A 27,639-nucleotide genomic window follows, 5' to 3' on the forward strand; every position below is an offset into this window, starting at 1 on the left:
TCGTTTGTGGAATGAACCAAATGACACGAAAAAAAGATTCGTTTTTATTATAATAAGCCACACATTACCCCTGCATATAAAATACATCATTGCTAATACTCACATATGCACAAAATAAAAAACAGACGTATGCAGCATTACTGAAACTAATGACATTAATTCCCTTTCATAAGCTCACTTTAACCAAACACATAGAACAGGTTGTGAACTGACAGGATCGTATTTTAACAGCTGAAAATACAAACCATTGCGCGCCACTACCCCTTCTGATAAGCGCAAGATGAAACTGGACGTGTTTTGTAACTCCGGCCACACGGTGGCAGTGTTGTGAAGGGTTAGTTTACCGCGTGGCTGTTTGACAGGAGTGTCTGGTCTGAAGTCAGTTGGTCTGTCTGTCTGTGTCCGCTATTATTTATATACAGCACAGGACTTAAAAGTGTTTACCAAGATCACGTTAGACCTCCAGTGTGTTGTATATGTGGGTCTGCTTGCATGTATTTCTGTGCTGGTGAGGACGTCTCTTACAGAATGGTAACTTACGTATGAACGCAAATACGTGTATGTAACGTTAACTCTGTACAGATTTTTCGCTTTGGCAAAACTTTTAAATCTGTAAATTAATGTAGACTTGCCACGCCTGAATCTCTCCATTCATGAACTCCTCTGTGACCGTTCAAGTCACCATGTAAGTTATCTAAATTGACAATTCTTATTTTTTTAACCATGGATTGTTGCAGTATTAATAATTTATCCTTAAAAAACATTTTAAATTCATCATGTATAACTTCCCTAACGTATTCTCAGATGACGTGTTTACTGGCGCGAGGGTGGGACAACCTGTCACTCACATGACATCACAACAATGGCAAACCAATCAATACCAGATAGACAAAATCAAGTCCTGCCCTACATTTGTTCTTGTTCGGTAAGCCGTTTCATTCAAATATACGTCACAATAGAAAAAAAAAACGATTGTAATTCCATGTCAGCTTTAAACTAATGCCTTATTAATTACTTTCTGAATATAGTCTCCATTCACGAGGGAGCTCTATCCGTGACTCTTTCTTAAACTTCCCCGCTTGCGTTATCTCTTTTTCTCCCTGTCGCCATGGACACGTGTGGGTGTTGCACATCATCTCTACTTGCTGTTTCTGTGTTATATGTTGTAGCAATCAAACCAAGTCACAGTATACTACACAGATCTTTCTTCTTTTCTCTCTCTCCCCCTTTCTTTCTCTAAAGGTCCAGTTGCTAGGTAACAGTTAATTGTCAAGAAATAGTTACATGTGTTGCAATGTATTCTGTGATTGGCTGCTTGAAGGAAACGTGTTAGTGAAAGAGAGAGAGAGAAAAGGGAATGAAAAAGAGAGTGGGGGAGTAGGACAGGAATAGAAAGAGTAGGTTTGTGAAATATTGAATTGCAAATGGTTTTAAAATAAACAGCTATTACTTTAAAAATAAACAGCATGTATGACATTCTCATGATTAAAAACAGCTCTCGCACACAGGAATCAATAATCAGAATGTGATATGTTTGACATGACTCGATAGGTGAAAAGAGCGATAAGTACTTTGCTTGCAATTTGTTCACGATGCAGTGAATCAGACGTATCCAGGGCAACACCGGTGGATAAGCTCCCTTTCACGTTTCATGTACATTATGTCACAAATCAAACCTAAGCTTAAGAAACGGAGGAAAATTTGTCCTACAATTTGAATATTAACAATATGAAAACCAAATGAGATGACACTGGGGGGAAAAAGGGGAGTGTCATCATCACCATTTCCTCTCAGATTCTCGCAGCTGGAAATGTATGGAAAAAGACAGAAGGACTATAAAGCTTGAGATCTCTCCCTTTTATTTTGTTTTTAGTCAACACTGTTTTGTACAAAGAGACAGAAGAATATATCTTAGCACTTTTCACACTGTGTCTGTATTCTCAATAGCTTAAGTATTGTGAAATGTCTCATTAAATTATTATTGTAGCCTTAACACATGTAATCTCTCTCTATACAAAAACAGAAAAAAGAAACCATTTTTTAGTCATATTTACAGAATCTGTACAATTGTGATTCGTAAGTAAGATTTAAAATACAAGAAGGACAGAATTAAAGACAACGCCGGTGTAAATTTGTGTCTTCAATTCTGCTTCTTGGATGCTATTAGAATGGCACTGTGCTCCTGGTCCAGTGGTCTAATAACGTTTTTCCCCCGTGTGGCTATAAAAAAATCTTCCAGACAAAAATGTATCTCAAACTTTAATATTTTAAATATTCGTCTTCATATATTAAAAGTCTATGGAAAGGGGACATAATTATTTACAGTAGACATTATAGATAACCATTGCACTGTGCTCTGTTTTCTTCTCTCACACACACGCACACACACACAAACACCTGTGCGCACACATGCCCACTCTCACACAGAGGTAATCAAGCATATGATTTCAGATACACGTACAATCATATGTGACGTACCTTACTGGGGAGGGCTCTAAAATGACAAACCAATAAAATAGAGTCAAACTACTGAAGTCTTATTCTACCATTCGTCAAGAAAATTAAAATGAGAATGTTTGAGGAGAGAAATAAAACACTGTAACGACACAGAACATTGGCTACTGTTCCTCCTGTGTCCATTTTTTATTCTGCGTCTCACACTAAACCTGTATTTATCAAATGATATCAGCATGCCTTTACAAGGCCACATCTTTAAAATCGAAATGAAATATAAAATTGGAAAGCTTTTCAGGAAGAGCAAAGGCAAATGTCCCTGACACTCACACACACACAATCACACAAAACTTCTTCTACACACTGTAGTATACTACTAAAAACTATAGGCTTGACTCTCCAGTACAAACACAGAGGAAATGCCATGGTCTCTTGCTCTTAAAAAAATGCCACTCTGTAATGAGATATCTTATGAGATATCTTTAAAGGATTTACTAAATAAAAGAAAAAAGTAGACCAAGCATAAAAAAATATTAAGGGAAATATTTTTTTTTCTTTTGCAAAAAAAGGTTACATGCAAAGAAAGGTATCATGAGAAAATCTTGTGCGACAAAATTAGCTTCGGACACAAAAATGGTCATCTCCTTACCTAATTGAAATGATCCGACAAAATCTGGCATTATCACCAAGATTTGGGTTTGACTGATAATTTCCCTAACAAGGTTTTATTCCATACATATCCATTTTTCAAAGATCTCATCAGTTCATTAGAATCAGCGCATCTATTGAATCACCCTGAACCTGTATGATGCACAGTTTATCAACATATGGCAAGAACAAGAGCAGGCATGATATCTAAATAGACATAAATGTATGAAAGATATGGCGATAAATAAGTAAAAGACACGCATGCTCGTCTTAAACACAAACTCTGAGTCAAATAAGAATGGCAAAAGTTAAGATAAAAATTCACAAACTGATAGCTATACATCAAAACCAAATATTATAAACATTGTGCTTAAAGTGGAGATCTGTTTGGCTAACAGTTCATTCACAAAGAAAATTTGCAATAAACACAACTAACTTCAAGTAAAGGATTTTTAGTGTGGGACGATGTGTTCAGACTGCCCTGTCATGAGTTCATTTGTGGTTTTGAAAATGATGGGGGGGGGGGGGGGGGGAAAGAAGTTTGCAACGAACCTCACATTTATCCAATTAAATGAGTTCACTTGTTTATTGATTTATGTAATTAGGCAATTTAGCTAAATGATATGTTTGTTTTTGCCTGTGCCCATCCAAAATTCCTGAGATATACCTCTACTTCATAAGTGGGTATTAAAACTGCAAATTAACTTTAAACGGTTAGGGTACTTTAAATAACTGGAGCCATCCCTACCATTATCGTGTATTAAGTTGTTTAAAAAAAGGACGAAAATATCTAGAAAATTCCACTTCTGCTGTACAGGTGCGGTAAAGGATTGTATTAGCCTGGACAGCGATAGGGAGGATATAGAAAAATTCTTAATGTTTATCCATACTAATGAGTTTTAACTGCAGCAAAGTTGGATTGTTAACCTTCACTCTAATATCTAACGATTATGGTAAGACATAAATCTGTAGAGTTACATCCTTTCTGTCTATTCACTGTACAAAGTGGGAAAAAAAAATGAATATTTACAGAACAAAATGCAAGCATTTGCTGAGAATCTTGCAAAACCCTACATACCGTGTGTCTCCCTAAGGAAAGTACAGATAAGCATATCCAACACTAACTGCATTCTAAGAGGAAACAAATCCAAGACACAGTTGTTATACTGCGTGATCAAAGAAATGGGGGACTGTGAAGAAAAAAAATCTTGTTTCTATATTGTAGATAACATCATACAACTGCAGCTCAACTCTCAGGGACGATACTATGCACTGTACAATGTTGTGCAAACCTCAAATATCCTACGTTTCTATTATTAGAACTCGTCAGAATGATCATTTCACTGGTTTTCTTTAGAACCAAGTTCTCGATATTAATGTTACGAACACATTCAGGCTACTTTACATCTCCTCACTGCTGGATACTCCATATCAGTGCTTATATCATTATAAGGAAGGTTCCAGAATAATATGAATCATCCAATGACAAATCTGTGTCCAGTGGCCAGAAAGTTACCATGGCAATATGACCTGTAAATCTGGTATTCTGTAAGTCTTCGTAAGGCACATAACGTGCTGTGTATTAAACCCATATTTTTCTAACAACATTATAAAATAAGGAGAAAAGAATACATTTCCTTTACAATGATATCTCAAGTACAGCTGAGGTACTTTGCGAATCATGCCTTGTACACACATTTCACAGCACTCCATACTGGTAAAATAAACTTGAATAACCAATAATAAAGAACCTTTATGGAATCCACATTTGTCTACAACTCAATTAACGATCAAATTAGGTCAATTGACAAATCAAATAAGCCTCCCGCAAAGTGGTTTGTTAACCAAGAACTTAAACTACAGTACAAATATATAACAGCATAAAACATCCAGAAACCAAGCCCAAATGGAACATCATAAACATTGTAATAATATATAATAATATTATTATCAAGAACATTATCAATACAATTATTGTAAGTTTTACCCTGTTGTTTAAAAAGATTAACTGATTTCCATCCACAATTGTACAAAGGATTGTACACGGTTGTCTCCAACTGGATCGGCCACTATTTTGATGTTAGGAGCAGGGGAATAGTTGGATATACAAAAAAAAAAAAAAAAATGAGAATAAAAGAGAGGAATAAACAGGTTTTCCCCTTAATCTCAACTTTTCAACAGTGGGCAGGTCCCCTCTCTATTTACATACGTACGCTTGGCAGCACACGATCCGCGTAACTTAATGAAAGCGTGAGTCAGTTCCTTAGACACGGTTTCCTCTTCTTCTTTTTGTGGGCATGAAGGTACTAATTACACACTGTCTTTTCAGTTGTCTCTGATTCATCATTCCACATGTCCGTTGGCTTCTTTTCCACGTTTCTGTATGCGTATATCTGCTTCTGACTCCCATCTTCAGACATCAGACTCTATACTGGAAAGCTTCTCATAAACGTGTCCGTTGCTCGATCCATTAAACGGTCTCTGTCCTTGACCCATTCCTAACCCATCCCTTGCTGACAGCAGCTTGTTGTTGCTAGGTCCCCCACCGTGGTGGTTGCCAAGAGGCCCGCCCAGACATAGCTCCTTGGGGAACCGAGGGGCCACATTGGACAGCACCCCAGAAGTTGCGGAAGCAGGCAAATAGGAAGTCACCCCCATGGAGCCCCGGAAGTCAGCCCGACTGTTGTTGAGGAGCTGTTGCTGCTGCTGCTGTTGTGGCGTCTGTTGCTGCTGCGGCTGTGCCTGCTGCTTTTTGACGTAGTATGATTTGGCGCCGTGTAATAGACACTGGTCGTCGCCGAAGGTTGGGATGAATGGGTTCTGGTTCACCTTATCTGGGTAGAGAGATTTAGACAAGGAGTAAGTCCCGACCCCTCGGGTACCGCCCACACCTCCTCCCATCATGCCTCTATCCCTGTCCCTCATGTCTCTCTCGCCCACGGAGCGACGGTGCACCCCACCTTCACCCCCACGAAATAAGCTAAATGATGAACCCCCGCCCTTCCCTCTGTCCCCAAAATATGTTGTCTCCCGCTCCCCTCCCGCATACTGCTCAAACATCTGGGCGTAGGGGCTTGCGCCCTCCATGTAGCGGTCTTTGTCTTTTAGGCTCACGCTTCGGGGTGGAGGAAGCATTGACGCTCCACCACTGCCTCCAAACCCACCCATCCTGCCCGCCCCTTCCTTCTGCAGCTCTACAAACGTGTCATAAGAGTGCTGCCTGCGCAAAACCTTACCACCTGGGCCAAATTTCCGCCTCTGTACCTGGGTTTGGGCCCCCGTGCCTCCCCCTCCCTTTCCACTCTCCAGAGGGTGCTTGCCCCCAATTTGATCCAAGAGGAGGTGGTTGTCCTCACTGATGTCATATAAGTTGCCCGGTTTCTTGCACGAATCACACCGCTTGCAGGAGGCGGAACTAGGGCGACTTGAGATTTGTCCACTCCCACCACTGGATCCCCCAACTCCCCCAGCAGCTGGATAGGCCCCGGCCCCGCCTCCCCCATGCATGCAAACTGGCTTGCTTCCTCCACTTCCAACCCCTCCACTGTGGCAATTGCGACATTCCCAATCCCCTCCAGCCAACCCTCCCACCCCTCCGATGCCCTTTTCCCAGCATGCATGGCCCTGTTGCCCAGGCGATCCTCCTCCCATTCCACCCTTACATTCTGTCTTCTTGGATTTACCTTTCAGGAAATCTTCAATGGGAACCAAACTAGTGCACGCTCCCCCAGCACCACCGCTACTAACTACTCCACCGCAACCACCTCCACCCATTCCTGGAGCATCACTTAAATCCAAATGTTCCCATGGAGATGCCCCTTCCTTGGCTCGAAACTGATCCACATAGAAGTCCCTCAAATTATCTTTGTCTCTGAACAGATAGGAGGTGCCGTTTCCACTTCTCTGGCTCTTGCGGTCCACGGGTGGGGTGGCTGAGCGGTGTGCCTGTGTTGCTGGATGATGATGGTGATGATGGATAGTGTGGTGGGGGCGTCTCCTGAATCCAAGCTCAATCTCATCCTGCTCACGGCGAGACTTGGCAGAGGCGGGTCTCTTTTTTAGGCTGTCCCTGTACTGCTTGCGCCGTTTGCCGTGCCCTTCGAGGTTCCCGTAGGTCACGGTGTGAGTGGAAATATCAGACACGTCGGATCGAATGTTTCCGTCATCCCCTCCCGATCCCACCCCACCTCCCCCACAGTACCTGTCATGTCCTGCTATAAAACCTGAACTGGAGGCCCCACCCTTGAAGGAGAACTTTCCGTATAGATCAGGCAGGCCAGACTTGAAGCTTGACTGGGTTGGGTGACCAGCAATCAGGTCAAACTTTTCCCTGTTCCGATGCGTCAGCGACTGCCGTGGCTGGGTGGTGAAGATGGGCGCTACCCCTCCCCCTAAGCTGTCACAATCGTACCCACCCTCCAATGAACTGGCACTCCCTAAGCTACGAGGTCGGTTAGGCAGGGGACCCGACATACCGAGAGCCAGTTCGGATCCCGTGCCCCCATGGTGGTGTAGGTAATGATCCTGGTACAGGTTGCTGTCCTTCAGGTGCAAGTTCCCAAAAGTCCTCTCCACCTCGCTTACATAGTCGCTGAACATGTTGTCCTCTGGCAGGTACGGTGGAGGCTTGCAGTCCGTGTGGCCCACGAGGCTGCGCCGGTGTTCACTGATGTCATAAACGGCTGACTCACGATGGCTGTAGTCCAATGCGCTGAGGGGTGAACCATTGACCCCAGGCACAGAGGTCATGTTTTTGGCAGTACGCAACAAACGAAGAATGTTGGAGTGGGTGTTGTTCATGTTCATGTTCATAGTGGCTGATGGTGAGTTAAGGGCTGATTTGTTCTCTTCAATCTGAACACCATGGATGCAACTGTAGATGCCCTGTTGGACAGATAAAATGAGGGAAAGCAAAAAAAAAAGGAAAAGGGAAGAAGAAACAAACAATGTGGGATTAGATTTGTTTAATGAAAAGTTTAATTAGCAGCAGACATGTTCACAATTCTGATGCAAAGTTCAACTCAAACCTTTCAAGGCTACGTCTTAGTCAAGTCTTAAATAGTTTTAAAGTATTTATGTTTTCAAATTAGTTTTGTAATTACTGTTCTTACAGTCATTTTTATGCTGTACTTTAGTTTTATAAAGCCTGCTGGAGGAAAAAAGAATATTATACATTTTAAAAACGTATTTGAGGGATTTTATTTCATCACGTCATGTTTAAAATGAACAGTTTATCCATCACTGTCTTTAACCTTTTGAGATTATAAATACAAGAAGAGGCAATGGAAAATGAGGGAGTCATAAAGAATTGAAAGGAGAGAGAAAAAAACGAGAATGGAATTAGTTCAAGAAAGAGAAACAGCAGGGGCGAAAGAGGTTGTGATTGATGACGACATTGTGACATGGTTGCGGTAACTGTGGTTTTGACTGTCTATCAATGTCTTCAATCAATGTAATTAAAATTCAGCTGACACCACTGTGTCTACTCATGTGTGTCTGTCCTTCATCACTGCCACGACAAATTAATTACACAATATTTCAATAAACCTCTCCAGCTCATTCACCATGATGCAGATTTACTTCATTTTAATCCATTTATCTTTGTAGTTTTGGCTGTATTTTATCAAACAAATTTCTTAATGGCAAATTGCTATTGTGAGACTGGCTGGGAGTCAAAATACTTCATTATCTTTTATACTGTTGGGTGTTTCCATTTCAGACTAATAAATGTTGAGATGCACTATACTGTCTTTTAAAATTATATATATATATATATATATATATATATATATATATATATATATATTAGGGCTGTGCAAAAATTAATTGTGATTAATCGCATCCAAAATAAAAGTCTGTGTTTACATAATATATTTGTGTGTGCTGTATATAATTATTTTGTATATATAAATACACACACATGCATCTATATATTTAAGAAAATGTGTTATTCATATATGAAATATTTATATTTATATAATATAGATTATGTATTTATAAATATATACAGAATTTAAGCGCAAATAATTCTTAAATATATACATGCATGCATAGGTATTTATATATACAAAATAATTATATACAGCACACACAAATATATTATGTAAACACAGACTTTTATTTTGGATGCGATTAATCGCAATTAACTTTTGCACAGCCCTAATATATATATATATATATATATAAACAATATAAAACCTTTTCATAACAAATAATACATAAAACACATGTGGAACAGATAGAATTTCTGCTCAAAACATTTCAAAGGCTAAAGGTTAGTCTTCTACTGGCGATCTGTCCCTCCAGTGAGGCAACATGTCAGAAATGTTTCCTGTCTTGCTCTTAGTCACGCTTAGTGTCTATCCACCACTCGTGTATTTTTTCCCTCTTCTCTTTATGTTCCTCTTATCTCCACTACCTTCTGTTTTTTTTTTTAAACTCAGGTCATCCTTCCCAGTGTGACTCTTATTCTCATTCATCTCCTGACCCTTCAATCCGATTGGGTTGGAACATATTCTCTATTCAGTGTTATCTCGTTTCTTTTTCTCTTTCCTTCTTTCTCTTGAGAGGTTCCATTCTCTCCCATTTAGTATTTTGCTTTTTTCCCTCTATTCATTTTAGATTCTTCTTACCCTCACCTCAGCACACGCATCTACATCTCAAAGGGAAATACATCTAGTAAGAAAATCGGTGTGTCTGTTCAGGAAACTGGTCTTGCAAATTGCCCTGTTGGGTAACAAACCAATATAGTAATCCGGTATAGTAAGCCTCAATATTTTGTGAACTGGGGTAAAGTCAGGTTTATCTTTGAGCCACTTGCCAATTTGGTCCGATTAACTGATATTTACTCCCTCTTTGTTCATCGCAGACATTATGTGGGTCATGGCACCACTCCAAATTGCTTGAGGCATGATTTGATGTCCGAATGTCTAGAATGAGGGACTGTGCTGCTTTGGCCTGTTATCTCAAGATCAAGGTTTTGATTTATTAATACTGCATATGCACAAAATGGGCACTGAACGTGTTTGCCCTTTACCCTACACACATCAGAATGAAATGAAACCCTTTTTGCATAATATACCACATTTATCACAAATTTTATACAAAACTCAATAAATGTACAATAAAACTGAAATCAAATGTAATCATCATCCAAAAGTTTCAGTCTTAAGATTTAATGCTTCTGATGTAAAGGAAATGTTCATTTTCATTTTACACAGCAAAATAATTTTCTTAATCACTGTATTTGTGTTGTTTCCAGTAAAAATACATAAAGTCCTTAAAATACTAAAATTCACCCAAGAGCCAAAAACAGCCAATTGCATAAAGTTAAGTTTGTGCGTAAAGCTATTAAATTACATTCAAAAAACATTTATTGAAAACACATCTTAATATTTCTCAGGAAAATGTATCATCTTAAAGTTGGCATGAAATGGAAATTCACCCAATTTTCTAAATGTATGTAATACTGTAGACCTTACCATGTAAAAAAAAAAAAAGTCATACCAGTCATAACTGGATCTTCCGGTGAAAATAACAAGACTTCATGATGCGCTCACGCCCTGTCATAATGATCGTAGGCTTGAGATGACTATATACTGTACGTGACGTTCTGTTCACCTCCTCTGACCTGGAATTATGCTTTTCTATGGTGACACTATCAATGCCTAAACGAATCTGCAGCGGTCAGGTGGTACAGCGTTCACGTTGTACAAGTAGGAGCTCCCAGAACAGTCCCATCTTACAAGCTGTAATTACGAGCTCTAAAAGGACGTGAACGTTTTTTTACAAGTTGAAACCTTAAATTACGGTAATTTCAACATGGTTTGAAAGGCACCTTCTTCACCCCTTGCATGCTTGCGTTCATCTGCCTCCACTTTTGAATGTAACGCCCACATCTCAAAATCCAATCAACAACCAAGATGCATAGAAGTACACCCCAACCGATTGTACATCACAATATGGGGAAAAAAAATATACTCAAATACAACTTTGAGTATAGGAAAGATATATTAGTGGGCAGCAAGGCAAAGATACCAATTAAGAAAATGATTAGCAATGTAAAATCTCTTATATGTGCTCCTAGTCTCCAAAGCTTCAAGAACTAACTGAACTCAATAGGCTGTTGGCTCCAGAATTGGGTCAACCCTTGTGGTTGTTTGCCCGCAGATCAAAAGTTCAGAAGTAAACCTGCTACTCACCCTGCTGATGGAGAAGGTGGCGCCGGGCTTGCCCGAGCACACACCCATGAAGCAGAATCGCAGTTGCCAGTAGAAGAGGTGCTCTGCGATGAATGTGATAAGGGACAGGGCCATTGCAGCTCCCAGCATATAGAACACACCTGCCATGTTGTCTACATCCAGCTGACTGCTCATCACCTCATTTTTCTCATTGTGGCAGATGCCAGTCAGCCACAGAGCCTCAAGTTCTTCCATCTCACCTACAAAAAAAAAAAAAAAAGATTGCTAAATTGAAAAAGAGAGCGAGTGTTTACGAATCGTTGAATTTTTACTTTCTGTAGTTTGTTTTGTGTGTTTGTGGGCTTCGAGAGCTCTTGAGTGTGTCCGTTCACGATTTCAGCAGTGCATTTATTTAGAGCCCCCACAAAACTGCGCACTGTAAACAAATTACGGCCCCTGTGAAGTGTAACATTTGTCAAGACGGATTAATCCAAAACTCATGTGCACTGAAGCTCTCTTCTCATTAATGATTGCTTATGGGAGTCACTTGAGATTTGGTTTCCAGCTCTAATAAGGGCCCAGAGAGGCCTTACATTGGAGGGACAAGATCAAACTCCAAAACACCAATTGGGTGTCCTGCTGGTCAGTCTTTAGGGGCAAATTCAGATATAGCCTACACAAATATACTCAAAAAACACACATGTAAAAGATTCCATCCATTCAGTGGCCACTTTTCTATTACACACCGAGAACTTTACTTGGTGACTTAAGCCTTCAGATCCATCAAATACCTACAGTGAGGAAAATAAGTATTTGAACACCCTGCTATTTTGCATGTTCTCCCACTTAGAAATCATGGAGGGGTCTGAAATTGTCATCGGAGGTGCATGTCCACTGTGAAATCCACAAATCACAATGTATGATTTTTTTAACTATTTATTTGTATGATACAGCTGCAAATAAGTATTTGAACGCCTGAGGAAATCAATGTTAATATTTGAAGAGTTCAGATGCAAAAGCCTCTAAATGCCATTGAAATTTTCTTCTTTAATGATGATTTTTATCAAACTTGTATATTTAAGTTCAGTGATTTCACTTAAATTGCAATGATAATTACCTATTAATTGTTATTTAAGTGAAATTACTGAACTTAAATATACAAGTTTGATAAAAATCATCATTAAAGAAGAAAAGTTCAAATGGCATTTAGAGGCTTTAGCATCTGAACTCTTCATTTGGTACAGTAGCCTTTGTTTGCAATTACAGAGGTCAAACGTTTCCTGTAGTTTTGCACACGCTGCAGGAGGGATTTTGTCCCACTCCTCCACACAGATCTTCTCTAGATCAGTCAGGTTAGTGAGCTGTCGCTGAGAAACGCAGAGTTTGAGCTCCCTCCAAAGATTCTCTATTGGGTTTAGGTCTGGAGACTGGCTAGGCCACGCCAGAACCTTGATATGCTTCTTACAGAGCAACTCCTTGGTCATCCTGGCTGTGTGCTTCGGGTCATTGTCATGTAGGAAGACCCAGCCTCGACCCATCTTCAATGCTCTAACTGAGGGAAGGAGGTTGTTCCTCTCCTTAATACAGTGCAGTCGCCCTGTCCCATGTGCAGAAAAACACCCCCAAAGCATGATGCTACCACCGCCATGCTTCCCAGTAGGGATGGTGATCTTGGGATGGTACTCATCATTCTTCCTCCAAGCACGTTTAGTGGAATTATGACCCAAAAGTTCTATTTTGGTCTCATCTGACCACATGACTTTCTCCCATGACTCCTCCAAATGGTCATTGGCAAACTTAAGACGGGCCTTGGCATGTGCTGGTTTAAGCAGGGCAAACCATGACGTCTTAGTGTATTACCAACAGTAACCTTGGGAACGGCGGTCCCAGCTCTTCTCAGGTCACTGACCAGCTCCTCCCGTGTAGTTCTGGGCTGATTCCTCACCTTTCTTAGGATCATTGAGACCCCCCGAGGCGAGATCTTGCATGGAGCCCCAGTCCGAGGGAGATTGACAGTCATGTTTAGCTTCTTCCATTTTCTAATGATTGCTCCAACAGTAGACCTTTTTTCACCAAGCTGCTTGGCAATGGGCATTATGCCCAGCTGCACTACTTCCTGAACTTCAGCCAGCTTCTTGTTTCCTGTCTGCCATTATTGGCCAAATTGATTAATTCAGGTGTGTCTGATTATTGTTGCCATGACAACTGAGGTCAGGCACACCTGGATTAATCAATTTGGCCAATAATTGCAGACAGGAAACACGGAGCTGGCTGAAGTTCAGCAAGTAGTGCAGCTGGGCATAAAGCCCATTTCCCCGTAGCCCTTTCCAGCCTTGTGGAGGTGTACAATTTTGTCTCTTTGGACAGCTCTTTGGTCTTGGCCATGTTAGTAGTTGGATTCTTACTGATGCAGCTAACGACCTCAAACAGGTGCATCTAATTTAGGATGATAAATGGAGTGGCAGACTAACGGGTCTTTGAGGGTCAGAATTCTAGCTGATAGACAGGTGTTCAAATACAGCTGTATCGTACAAATAATGTGATTTCCGGATTTTCGGGACTGTCACAAGTGGACACGCACCTACGATGACTATTTCAGACCCCTCCATGATTTCTAAGTGTGAGAACTTGCAAAACACCCATGGTGTTCAAATACTTATTTTCCTCACCGTATGTGAGGGCGAATGTGCGCGCAGGTGTTTGCATGCTGTGCCGGTGCATTCATGTGTACCTACATGTATATGCCACACAGTTGATGCCTTCCCAGTGTACTTTTGAGATAACACAAGGACCCCCTTGACACTTGTAAATAGGCCTCTGCCCCTGCTCCTGGATCATTTGGTAGCTTATATAACAACATGTGACATCCAAACGCACCTTTACATGCCATACCACTGTCAGTGTGCCGAACTACGGTTGACTGACTGCATTGTGCCACTAATCTATTCTAATGCATCCCGCTTGTGTGACATACCCATGTATACATGTGGAATCACTAAATGGGATATATATTATAAAAATGTATCTAGATGCCAATCTGATTTTGTATGACTGTGCCCATATATCTATAAGCTCTCTTTACAATATATACTTAAAGGGTTAGTTCACCCAAAAATGAAAATTCTGTCAGTATTTACTCACCCTCATGTTGTTCCAACCCCGTAAGACCTTCGTTTATCTTCGCAACACAAATTAAGATATTTAAGATATTAAGATCGCTCCTGCATACTAGTCCATAGGCTTCTTGAGGGAATGACACTTGATGGCATCTAAAAGTCATTAAAGACATCGTTAAAATAGTCCAAGTGACTACAGTGGCTCAATCTTAAGTTTATCAAACGACGAGAACACTTTTTGTGCGCCAAAACAAACAAAAATAACGACTTTATTTCAAATATTTACTTCCTTCTCTATGGGCCTGTAGTCTGTTAACGTAGTGTGATTGCGTAAAGCTACGTCACACGTAGGCTCACTATTGGCCGACGCTGGTCATGTGTGTGATGCGTGTGACGTACAATAACAGAAGCTTACGCTATTAAACTAGTAACCTGACTCGCGCAGAGGGAGAAATAAACGAATAGTTGAAATAAAGTCGTTATTTTTGTTGTTTTTGCGTACAAAAATGTTCTCGTCGTTTGATAAACTTAAGATTGAGCCACTGTAGTCACTTGGACTATTTTAACGATGTCCTTTAATGACTTTTCGAGGCCAGCAAGTCATTCCCTCAAGAAGCCTATGGACTAGTATGCAGGAGCAATCTTAATATCTTAAATATCTTAATTTGTGTTCCGAAGATGAACGAAGGTCTTACGGGGTTGGAACAACATGAGGGTGAGTAAATACTGACAGAATTTTCATTTTTGGGTGAACTATCCCTTTAATATCTGAAATCACTAACACTGTTTATGCTTGTATGGGGTGCATAGGGCATGTGTCTTTGGATGTGTTCCAAACAGCCTGTCATCTCAGATGCTGTTTGGGTAAGAGAGGATGACTCCAGAAATAGCCTCTGGATCTGCTGGATTAATAGTGGGTTCTAAAGGAAAGCTCTATCATCATCAAAATGAATTGGAAATGTGGAGATCTATTGCTGTTACAGTACAACTATTACAGTTACTTGGTACACTACATTAGGACAGTATTTATAATTTAGAGAGTACAGTAATTCAGTATTAACTTTATTATGCTTTAACAGAATGCGAATCTCACACAAAGGAGGCTCTGAGAAACAGGCTGCCATAGTTTCACACATCTAATACTACCATTTTGTGTGGCATACTTGTTGGCATACTAACAGACAGTGTAGGCACTAGTCATCTGCTGCCAGGTATTTTTCAAAACTGTTTGCTTTGAGGGCACATTGAGAACCATTTAAAGAAGAAGTGAATGAAGTAAACATCTCAAGCTGTGAATTCTCTACACATTCATGGCACTTTTGTGAACAGCATTTCAGTGCAAAAACACGTCTTATTCACTAACCACCCACAACCCATTTAACCAGGCACTGTTTGCTATCTGTTATATACGTTCCATCGTGCAAATTGTGCTTTGTAGAATTTTGGGGTGTGTTTGTGGGGTTGCCAGATTTGCATAATTTTTTAGCGAATCAGATGATAAAAAAACTCAAGAACATTTTTCTTTCATCTTAAAATTATTAGTGCCGATTACAGGGTTCCTAAACATTTCAAAATCCCATTCGTTTCCAGACCTGGAAATTACTCAAATCAAATTCCATAATTTTCCATACTGTGTAGGAAGCCTGAGATTAAGACTGACTTGTTTATCACAATCATCCAATGCAATGACAAATTGGAGGAAAAAAAAAAAGAAGACAAAATTTACCATCTCCAAAAAGCATCAGAATGGCGAGGTCCACTGCCCTCTTCCAGCCTGAGTCTTTCTGAATGGCAATGCCATACCCTGTAGTGGCAAAGATATAACCACTGCCAATGGTCACCAGTTTACAGCCCTCATCGCGTCCGGCCATGTAGTTCAAGACCGCTGCATCGTAGATAAATGCATCCAATTTACTACAGAGCAAGAGAGAGAAGAGCAATATGTTAGAATGTCAATAATTCCTTAGTGTTATTTTCAGTATTATTGATACAATATTATAGTTTTTAATTCGATTTTTTAATTACATATTTAGTCATTTATATATATATATATATATATATATATATCGTATTAAGTTCCTGTTTATTTAGTTTGTTATTTTAGTACTTTAACTTAAACTAAAAGAAAGTAAAAAATTTAGCTATAGCTGAAATAAAATTGTATTTCAGTTGAAGTTCATTTTATTTGAAGTAATTAAAATGTAAAGCAATTAAAATATTGTTTTAATTAACAATAACAACCCTGTGTTAAACACAGTTACTTCCCAGTTTTTTTCCTGGTCAGCAACAAATAAACAGCTACAAAGTCCACCTTAAAAGGTTCTATCAACGCTTTGTATTTAGAACCCCTAAAAGGTTCTATACACTCTTAAAAAAAGGGTTCCTCTGGGTTCTATATAGAACCCTGGGGTTTCATACTTGGCCAATAGAACCTTTTACCAAAAAAAAAATGGTTCTATATAGAACCATTTTTGAGTTCCATATATGAAGTGGGGGATGGAACCATTTCTGGTTCTAAATAGAACCATTTCTTCTAAGAGTGTAAAGGCCAATTTATACTTCTGCGTAGGGTGCGCGCAGTAGGTACGGCGTAGCATACGCACAGACGCGTCCCATTGCGCGTACCCTTCGCCGTCGCCTGACGCGCACCTCCTCAAAAATGTAACTACACGTCGCGACGACGTGGACCGCAAGATCGGTGATTGGTCGGCTTGGTAGCATCGCATTTCCTCCTACGCATTTCCGCACGTACCTTCTCACGCATTTCCATCACTGTCTATGATTTCCACACGTACCATCTCCTCCGACGTCTTCTCTCATTTCTGCCTTTCAGTTTTAGTAATTTCACTGAAGTGAACTGTTTTTCCACCTCAATAAGCTCCAACTCCAACATGATCCACTCTCTTTCAATCGCTATTGCTTGTAGTACCCTAGCCGCGAGAAATCTAAACACAGTGGAACATTAAAACTCTCCGCCGCCAACTAGCGTTTCGGAGCAGTACTGCAGAGCAACAAGACCTGAACGCAGAAGTATAAATGCTCATAACGGCGTCGCCTACGTGCGTAGCCAACGCCGCACATTACGGCGTACCCTCGACGCAGAAGTATAAATTGGCCTTAAGTGGTGAAGATGGATAGGTGGGGTTAGGGATCAGGTGGCGGAGATGGGTAGGGTTTAGGTATGTTACGTAAGGTGGGAGGAGTTGGATCTGGATCGAACTGGATACAAAAAGTTTTCTTTTTTTGTTTAAACGCTGAGGGTCTTTTCTTTCTTTTGATATATTCAGATATTCATACAACAAAACATTCTGGGGGCCATAAAACTTTTGAGAAAATGATAAAAAATGCTGGCAACTTTTAGAGTTAATCTCCTTGTCTTCCCCTCTTTTTCACCCTTTATATTCTTTTCATGCAGATATCATAAACTCTCTCTTTCATAATTTTTCTCTTTTTTCGTTCTCACCCCGTCTTCAGGCTGTGGAGCGCCTCGTTTACGTTTTTCTGGTGGAAGCTGGTCATATAGCTGTGCATCTCCTTGTAGTTATTCCTTATGTTTCTCTCTGTGCTGCCATTGGGCACAGTACCGAACCGGAACGGAGGGGAAAAGTCATTCGGGTGTTGAAACTTGATAAGAGAGAGAAAAATATATAACTCAGCAGGGTCCACATTGTCAATGAACACTCAAGGGACAAAGTGTGAGGAGAGGCGTCACTTCAAAAAACCTTTTCTCCACCATTTATAATATAACCATTTCCTGTGTAAACACATGGACTATGTTCTCTAGACACTAAAAGCTTTGCCAGACATAAAAAGTAAAGCATGACTTAGAGTAAAAAACAAAATCTCACCACATCAATTATTAAACGGGCTACAGCACCCGCTCAGAGTCAAATCTTGTTTTCAGTTTCATAGTGGCTGGCTAATTCACATTAGCCCACTATTTTCCACGCAAAGACGACAGAAAAACAAAAACAAATTATCACTAAACCAGTCAGCATGTGGTTACCCACATATGTCATCAGTCATTTGTGGATCATAAACAGTAGTATTAGTGTTTCATATGCACTTATTCAGTTAATTAAATACATAAAAATGGCAAATGTTTTTTCAAATTTCAGCCACAGATACTCCCGTCCCAAACCCGTGTCACTGGCTAAACCATTAATGATCTAACTGATCATGTCAGATCACGCAAACAAAGCAATGTTTTTAAAGCGCCAGGGCCACAGAAGACCCACAAATGCCCTACAGCTGTCTCGGCACATTAAACAAAAGAGCATATAACAAATTACACAGTGCACCTTAAATATTGCATCATTTATTGGCTAGTCTTGGCAAATTAACCTTAGCTGTTTAACACCAAGGATGAAGTAGAGTCTGGTGTATCAAGTCAAATCACGTTCAGTTCAAGGCGGTCGTCTGAGAAAAAACCTCCAGCTTATTATGTCCTTAGATCACATTTTTTTTGACCGAAGGATAAATGAGATCAACGAGAACTAAATTTTTAATAACAGCTTTCAGATTCCCATAGTTACTGCTGAATTTGACCAATAAACACTCTTACCTTTTTATCACTCAGGCCAGTCACCTGGTCCACATATTCCTCTTGAATCATAAACGCGGCCAGGTTGGCAGTGTAGCTGGCCAGGAAAATCACAGCGAAGAAGGCCCAGACCGATACCATGATCTTGCTAGTGGTGCCTTTGGGGTTCTGCACGGGCACAGAGTTATTGAAGACCAAACCCCAAAGTAGCCAAATAGCTTTTCCAATGGTGAAGGAGGGACCGCCGGGCTCTAATTGTGTGTAAAGAGGTAAAGAAATTGAAATAGGGAGTTATTACATTATCATTTAATAGGAATCAGAGAGGAGTAAAAGGGCAGATGAAAAAATGCTAATTAATAGACTAGACTATAGACTGCTAGCATTTTTAGATGGCTAGAAAATTAAGACATAAAACTACAAAAAGTGTGTACACCCCTCACATTTTAACAAACATTTTACTATATTTACTCAATGTAAAAAAGGTACAATACTATAGAAATGAAACTTGGATTTATTTTAGAGTATTCATTGTGCTACTTAAATATTTTGTCCTCTGAAAATAACTCAACATACAGCCATTATTGTCAAAATAGCTGGCAACAAGGGTACCCTAAGACAGCTGATGTTGACGTATGGTCAAAAGACGTCCCAAGATGTCAGTTATATGACGTCTTGGGATGAGATTGCGCTGACCGGTTTATACCGAAAACAGGTGTATATTTTTGTTATGATATTAATTTTTAATATACCGCCATACCAATGTATTTCATTTGGTGCATCTGTTTTTAGATGGACCCTTTACAATGTTGCACTTGTAATCAGCGGCTACGAGGCGAGGCTGAGGGTAAACAGCAGTGCTCTGGTGTTACGTTACAGGGAAGATGGATGCTGCAGAGCTATGGCGTTATTTTCCTGTCAAATGTCGAGAGCACTATTGTAGCGCGAAAGTTCATTCATATAATTCGCGAGCGCGAATAAAACGTGTTCAGTGCAATCGCGAATCTCTCCTCTTCCCCAGATAACAATTTTAGGTTATAAGAACGTTTTCATAAAGTTTCCATTAAGTTACTGTATAAAAACGGAGCATTCTAGGAACATTCAAAACGTCCATTTTTTAGACGTTGTATTAACGTTATTTATTGGTTAAAAGAACGTTATTCAAAACGTCATTAGAACGTTCAATTCCGTTATATAAACGTTGGATTTTAACGTTATTTCCTGGTTATAAGAATGTTATTAGAATGTTAAGAAATAACAATTTTAGGTTATACTGGGTGCTATTCTATTCTACAACATTCACTAAGGCCGTGTGTCCACCAAAGCGTTTTTATCCAGCTGAAAACGCTAGACACTCTGCTGAAGACTTTGAGAGTGTTTTGGCAGCGCAGCGTTTTTTCCGTTGAGACGTTTCGTTGCTATGATACAGAATATCCGCAGCAGTTTGAATGTTGACAGTTGGTTGGTGTGGTATTAGTCCCGCCCCTCCTCCACTGTGATTGGACGGCTGGGTAAAAAGTGACAGTGATGAGCGCTGCGTTTTATCCAAAGTTGAATATTTTTTAACTCCCAGCGACCAGTAAAAACGCCAGGCGTTCGGCACTTCAGCGTGAAAAAAAACCCCTCAGCGCCTCGTATGCTCATGGCGTTTAAAAAACGCGGCGCTCCCATTGAAAACAATTGAAAACATACGCCAGTTGCGTGGAAAACGGCCTAAGGACAGTAAAATAGACCATCCAAAGTCAATTTATTGCAGCAATTCCTCTCTCAACTAGAAGAAAATGCTTTGAACACCTAATTATGCATGACAAAAAAAAAAAACGACATAAACCAGAAAACCGGCTTAATTTAAAAAAAAAAAAAAAAAACGTGATATACATTTTTTGTTAAACCGACCAACACTAATGCTGCTGGTACAGGGGAGCTGCGCTTCATTGATTGGAAACATGGATTCCAACATGTACTGTGACATTCTGAGGCAGAACATGATGCCCCCCCCTTCAGAAGCTGTGCCAAACGGCATGATAATGACCCCAAACACACCGCCAAGATGACAACTGCCTTGCTGGGGAAACTGAAGTGATAGAGTGGCCAAGTATCTCTCCAGACCTGAACCCTATAGAGCACCTGTGGTGTCCTCAAGCTGAAGGCGGAGAAGCGGCCAGCAGCTCCATAGAGGAGTGGAAGAGGATCCCAGCAACAACCTGTGCAGCTCTGCTGAACTCCATACCGAGGAGGATTAAGGCAGTGCTAGATAGCAATGGAGCTCACACAAAATATTGACACTTTGGACACCGTTTTAACATGTTCATTAATTTTAGGGTGTACTCATTTTGACAATAATGGCTGTATGAGGACAGTAAATATATACTGCTATACACGCAGCACAATGACTGCTCTAAAATACTAATTTCTTTGAAGATATACGAAGAGTTCAGATGCAAAAGCCTCTAAATGCCATTTGAAATTTTCTTCGTTAATGATGATTTTTATCAAACTTGTATATTTAAGTTCAGTAATTTCACTTAAATAACAATTAATAGGTAATTATCATTGCCATTTAAGTGAAATCACTGAACTTAAATACACAAGCTTGATAAAAATTATCATTCTAGAAGAAAATTTCAAATGGCACTTAGAGGCTTTTGCATCTGAACTCTTCATACACTCTTAGAAGAAAAGGTTCTATATAGTACCTTAAAAGGTTCCATCAGCGCTACATTTTGGAACCCCTAAAAGGTTCTATACACTCTTAAAAAAAGGGTTCCTCTGGGTTCTATATAGAACCCTGGGGTTCCATACTTGGCCAATAGAACCTTTTACCAAAAAAAAAAAATGGTTCTATATAGAATCATTTTGGAGTTCCATATATCAGTCCCTCCAGAAAAACGCGATTATGCGATCGCTGAATTCAATGCAAAATCAGCCAAAGTCCGCATATTTATGCGGGGGCCACATTTTTTCAAATACGCCGCACTTTCGCCGCATAAATTGCCGATTTCCGTGCAAAATATGTGGGGTTTGCTTAATTTCATAGCATCCTCGCATTTTCGTTGCAAAAAAAGTCACATGCATCTTAGAAGAAAGTTGAAAAATATTGCGTTTGCTTCACACAAGCGCAGCCATTTCCCCCTGTTTCCATGGGAACGTTATGAAGTGACGCAATTACGCGACGCCAGACAGACTCACGGAGGCGATTGACATCTCACAAATCGAACTCGTATATCTGTCTGTCACACGTTCTACCGCCACATCGTTACTTAATAAACAACATAATATAAAAGAAGTAGCATCAAAAAGAAATTACCCGCACACATGGGGTGTTTGAGGCGCACATATAACACTGCAGAGAGTTCAACAGGGAGCGCGCAGCTCTTAAAGGGGCCACACCTTATTTACACTCGTTACAGTCTGAAATAAAACAAGATGAGAAATTAAATATTCCCAGCACTTTCTATGATGTAGTATGCTTGCTTATCAAAGGAAGTAATAAGAAATGACTCTTACATTAGCCTAGTGAGAACAGGATGTTGGGGGAATCACTTTTTTTTTCTCTTTTTTATCAAACCACAATTTTTGCAAGTTCCCTCAATTTTTGCAAATTCCTGCAATTTCATCCCATAAAATTGCATAAATATCCCACATATTCTTTCCATCGCATTTTTAAAGAAAACGAGCCACGTAATCAAGGATTTTTGCCCGCAACAATCACAAAAAAACTCTGCGTTGTTCTGGAAGGACTGAATACTATTATGGTAAATTTTATATATAAATCGCACATTTTTTCACAAATTTTTGGAAATTACCAACACAAAATCTGTCATTTTGATCGCAAAAATCACAAAAAAAAAATCGTGAAATCCTGGAGGGACTGATATATGAAGCGGGGGATGGAACCATTTCTTCTAAGAGTGTACTAAAATGCTTGCTGAAATGTGAGGGGTGTACTCTTGTGAGAATACAAATTTTACATGGGTGTTAGGGATAAGGGTGATAGATTTATATTTGCATGCACACCTCGTCCATCTGCCAAGCAGCGATTATAGCCAACAGGACTGAAGTACTCAAAGACGAAGACAGCCACGGCTGAAACTATCAACAGCATAACGAACATCATTACCCAGACATCAGCGCTGAAGGGCTCTGAGAGCAACAACAAAAAAACAAAAAAAAAAGAGAAGGGAAGACAAATTATTAACGAAGAGTATACTTGAATGTGGAATTTTATTACAGTGTGTATTTAGTACGTACCTAAAAAGGCAGAAGGAGAAACTGTGCCATTGCTACGAGAGACCATGACACTAATCCCTGTCTCTATGAAGGGCACAGAGAAGTCAATGACCTCTGACCTCTCTTCATTTATGGTCAGGGACCCCACTGCCATGTGTGCGTTCTTAAGCACCACCTAGACGTGAAGAAACGGGACAGTTATGCCCATCTTGTACTAGTCTAGGCATACCACAACATAGGGGGGGAAGTAACAGTGTGGAAAGAAAAAGGTGAAAGAAAGAACTAGTGAATGAAGAAAAAAACAACAACCGCGAGGCCAAGGGAAGCAGAAATCAGGTTACTTCCTACACTAGGTCGCAGTAGCTTTTAATAGCCGTTTCTCTTTCTTTTCAACCTTCCCTAATCACCACTTTCCCAAACTCATCACTTGTCCAGGTATATTTAGAGTTACATGTAGGATGCCTCTGGTGATTTAGGAAAATGGGACAAAACAGAGTTAATAAGGTGATTGTACGCCACAGAAAGGCTCTGTTTGCATCAGGACTACTCAAGGGGCCACAAAGCCGGATCCCTTTAGCCTCCAGGGCCACACTCCTAATTTTTATAGTGTCTCTGTTATATTAATGAGGCTACTGAGTATATCACACAGTTACACAGCCACATAAAATCTAAATGGCTTCCATTATAATCAATGAGGCTGTACTGTAAGTGCTCGTCTGTGGCACGGTTTGCAGAGTGGACTATAGATTTCCACTCGGTCTCAGATTTTTAAAATTGCACTGTGGGTTTACCATGGTATATAGCAGAATCTCATGAAACATGCAGGCGCAAAAAGGTCCTGCGGGCTGCATGTTGAGCAGTGCTATTCCATATCCTATTTTCTTTGTCTTTTCAAAATATGAGACTATATTTTGCATATTTGTTCGAGTTTGTGTTGCGTCATAGCATCCATCTCTGAAAACGAACATGTCTTGGAGCATCAGATCTTGTAAAGACATTAAGTAAACATAAAGCAAGCTACTAAAAGTCTGCGACTCCAAATGTGGGGCAGTTCTGAGAGTATTTCATATGACTAGGACCGAAAGGGAACCGCAGAACATTCATTCCAACTGTGGATTTACATATGATCCAGTAACTCATATTATTACTCATCTGAATTAATGCACCAGCTGTATTTTCCCTTGGGCTTGTGCAAACTCACTCGCTCACATTTTCTCTCTTTTTCATCTGTACTTGGCATGAGAGATACTGTTTTTGAAAATAATACATAATCAGAAATCCATAGATGCTCCAGAGCCATGTCCTAGTGGTTCATGCACATTATATTTAACTTAAACCATGAAAAGACATTTTCATCACTAAACAAACAAATTACTTATTAAAATAAACAACTAAAAATGACAGAAACGCACAACAAAATTACTACAATTTTAACTAAAATTAAAATGAAAACAGAAAACATTAAAATAAATTATTACTAGTATATCAACAATCCTAAAATAACACTGGAGCCATGGCGCCCATTCAAGCAATGTGAGTTTTAGTTTGGCTTGCAACACTTCCTGATCCAGTTTCCCCCTTTTTAATCACAAATTTACCATTAACAACATATAGCAAAATATTTTTAATAAGGCTGTCAAACGATTAATCGCACCCAAAACGAAAGTTGTGTTTAAGTAATATATGTGGGTGCACTGTGTATAATTATTTTTATATATAAATACACACACATACATCTATATTTAAGAAAAAAATATTATTTACAAATAACATATTTATATTTATATTAGGGCCGGGCAACGATTAATCGTGTCCAAAATAAAAGTTTGTGTTTAAATAATATATGTGTGTGTAGTGTGTATAATTATATTGTGTATATAAACAAACACATGCATGTATATATTTAAGAAATATTTGCATGAATATACATCATTTATATTAAATATAAATATTAATATTTGATATATTAATAACACATTTTTCTTAAATATATACTTGCATGTGTATGAATTTTTTACACACATATATTATGTAAACACAAACTTTTATTTTGGATGCGATTAATCGCGATTAATTGTTGCCCAGCCCTAATTTATATATAATATAAATTATATGTTAATCTATATACAGTATATACATGAAATTATTTCTTAAATATATACGAGCATGTGTGTGTATTTATATATGTAAAATTATTATACACAGTGAAACACAAACTTTTATTTTGGATGCGATTAATCGTTTGACAGCCCTAATTTTTAATTTTGCAATAAGCTGGTTTCGATATCCAGTAGTATCCATCATATTCAGTCTGGTAGAATAGGTAGAAAAATGATCCAGCAAGCTCTGGGATGATAAACAGCTCTAGGTGTTTGATAAGAACCAGTCGTTTTCTTACTAAAGGCATTTTTGAAACTCACCTCTCCAACCATGCCATTCCATGTGCCGTTGATCTTTTTCCCATGCTTCCCATTGGTCACCAGGTAGAGATCGTAGGTGAATTTTACAGACTTTGCAATCTTTTTGAGGATGTCTATACAGAAGCCCTTGCAACAGCGTTTAATGTAGATCCCTGAATCTTTCGTCTGATTTCTAGGGATGAGAAGATTAATGTTAGCGCAGGAAGACGATCATCAAATTTTGCTTCAGCTGTTTATAAATTCCTTGATCAAAATAATAAATCTGTATCTGAAGAAATCAATCAATGAGTCAACAACACTTTCAAATGATTAATGACCACTGCACTCGATTGCATTGACTACAATACTACAAGTGACTTAAATTTGTCAAAATCCACATTAATCTTGGATCATTTCTCACAATAAATGGCTTTTAGCAGGAAATTATTACAAGAATGCTAAATGAATTAAACATGACTTCCAGGTTTAAATTACATTTTGACTCTCATATTTACATCGCAGTCCCATATTTTTGCAACCCCACACTATTCATCCGTGATTCAAACAAAAGTTTTCAAATATCTACTGTGAAATCTGAGACATTTCCTGAACATCTGTACTGTTCCTATGCGGTTCTCACTGGAGTTTGAGCTGTTTTCTGCACGGCACTGTATTCCTCATGCAGGTGCCACTGAGGGGGTCGACATCCTCCACAATAACAAACGGAGCCTCCTCCAGCGTAACAATGGACAGGTGGTCATCCTCTCGCTCCCCAGCATCCGAGTACAGCTCGAACCGAGGCCACACGTGGTACTTCATTGTCAGAGACCCGTTCTCCCATTTCCCCACCTGTGAAAGTACAAAGAGGGCAAGACGAGAGCTAAAGCTGCGAGAAGGATAAAAAAACTGACATAATGAGAGGGTGCTGAGGTTGAAGTGCCGGAGATTGGATTAGTGCAGGCTAAATTTGAGGAGGGCAGAAATCTTGAATTAAGATGAAGAAAGATAAAGGTTGATAATTACATCAGGGAACTGTGCAGTCATGAGTTAAGAGAAATCAAGAAATGAGGAGAGATACCCACCCTGTCATACTGCCTCTCCTTATCTAACAGTATAATAACCAACTTTGGGTGCATCTGAAAACCGTCCTCGCTAAAGGAGAGGTTGCGCCCTTCAAATGTCACATTCATGAGATACCTGATGAGAAAACAAAGGGAAGATATCAGAACAAGCGCATTTCTTGTTCAGAACAATCTACAGGATCCCTCAATGTCAGCATCTTTCCAGTTTACCAATAGTGCATGGGTTTCTGTATACTATCCACATACCTGTATGTCCACACACACATTTATAATGCAGGAAAGCAGGTTGGTTGCTAGAGGCTATAGCAAATAATATTCACAATGGCAAATATGAATCTGGCAGCCTCCTGGTCACAAAACCATTATCATGACTTTAAATTCACTCAGTTGGAGAATCTTGAGGAACTGCTATGGCTTTCACCTTAACAAAATACAAAAGTCATGAACCCAATATAATAGTAAGTTAATAATCCAGGGAAGCCATTTATTAGAAGCGAGTAATATTACATGCCAGATTTTTTTTCTAATACCTGACATCTTAGCCTTCAAGTAAGCCATATAGAACACATTTAAAGGGATACTCCACTTTTTTTGGAAATAGGCTCATTTTACCACTCCCCCAGAGTTAAACGGTCGAGTTTTACCGTTTTCGAATCCATTCATCCGATCTTCTGATATTTAGAAGAATATCAGTAACCAGACAGTTTCTGCTCTCATTGACTTCCATAGTAGGAAAAAATATATACTATGGAAGTCAATAAGACCAGAAACTGTCTGTTTACTGATAAATCTGAGTATCCCTTTAAACCAGTTTATAATGCCATTGTTTGCCATCTTAAAATAGTATCCAGTACACGCAAATAGGAAGCCAAACTGTGTATGAGACGGCAAACATTGCCTGGTGAACCCTTTCATCCAAATGTCAACCCTTTTTTCCAAAAACAGCATGCTTGACCCCTATTACTTAAGAATTAAATCTTGTCACGCAAC

General features: G+C 39.4%; 1 protein-coding gene across 4 annotated transcripts in view; it reads right to left on the reverse strand.

The window, feature by feature from the left end:
• Positions 1-1,842: 1,842 nt before the first annotated feature.
• The window catches only part of grin2bb (glutamate receptor, ionotropic, N-methyl D-aspartate 2B, genome duplicate b), a 112,412-nt gene continuing 86,615 nt past the window's right edge, over positions 1,843-27,639 (reverse strand). For 3 of the 4 annotated variants that reach the window (XM_089132016.1, XM_039687296.2, XM_039687278.2), the window contains exons 8-17: positions 26,650-26,764; positions 26,208-26,416; positions 25,589-25,760; positions 23,190-23,343; positions 22,956-23,081; positions 18,963-19,192; positions 17,862-18,022; positions 16,125-16,312; positions 11,304-11,542; positions 1,843-7,986 (exon numbers count right to left, since the gene is read on the reverse strand). In XM_089132016.1, the coding sequence (XP_088988142.1) occupies positions 5,515-7,986; positions 11,304-11,542; positions 16,125-16,312; positions 17,862-18,022; positions 18,963-19,192; positions 22,956-23,081; positions 23,190-23,343; positions 25,589-25,760; positions 26,208-26,416; positions 26,650-26,764 (4,066 nt within the window). In that variant the 3' untranslated portion in view covers positions 1,843-5,514. The remainder of the gene's footprint in view (positions 7,987-11,303; positions 11,543-16,124; positions 16,313-17,861; positions 18,023-18,962; positions 19,193-22,955; positions 23,082-23,189; positions 23,344-25,588; positions 25,761-26,207; positions 26,417-26,649; positions 26,765-27,639) is intronic. The other variant, XM_039687303.2, reaches the window with a different exon arrangement.

Source organism: Pimephales promelas, chromosome 6 (assembly GCF_988280905.1).
Source record: "Pimephales promelas chromosome 6, fPimPro1.hap1.1, whole genome shotgun sequence".
NCBI classification, from domain to species: domain Eukaryota; kingdom Metazoa; phylum Chordata; class Actinopteri; order Cypriniformes; family Leuciscidae; genus Pimephales; species Pimephales promelas.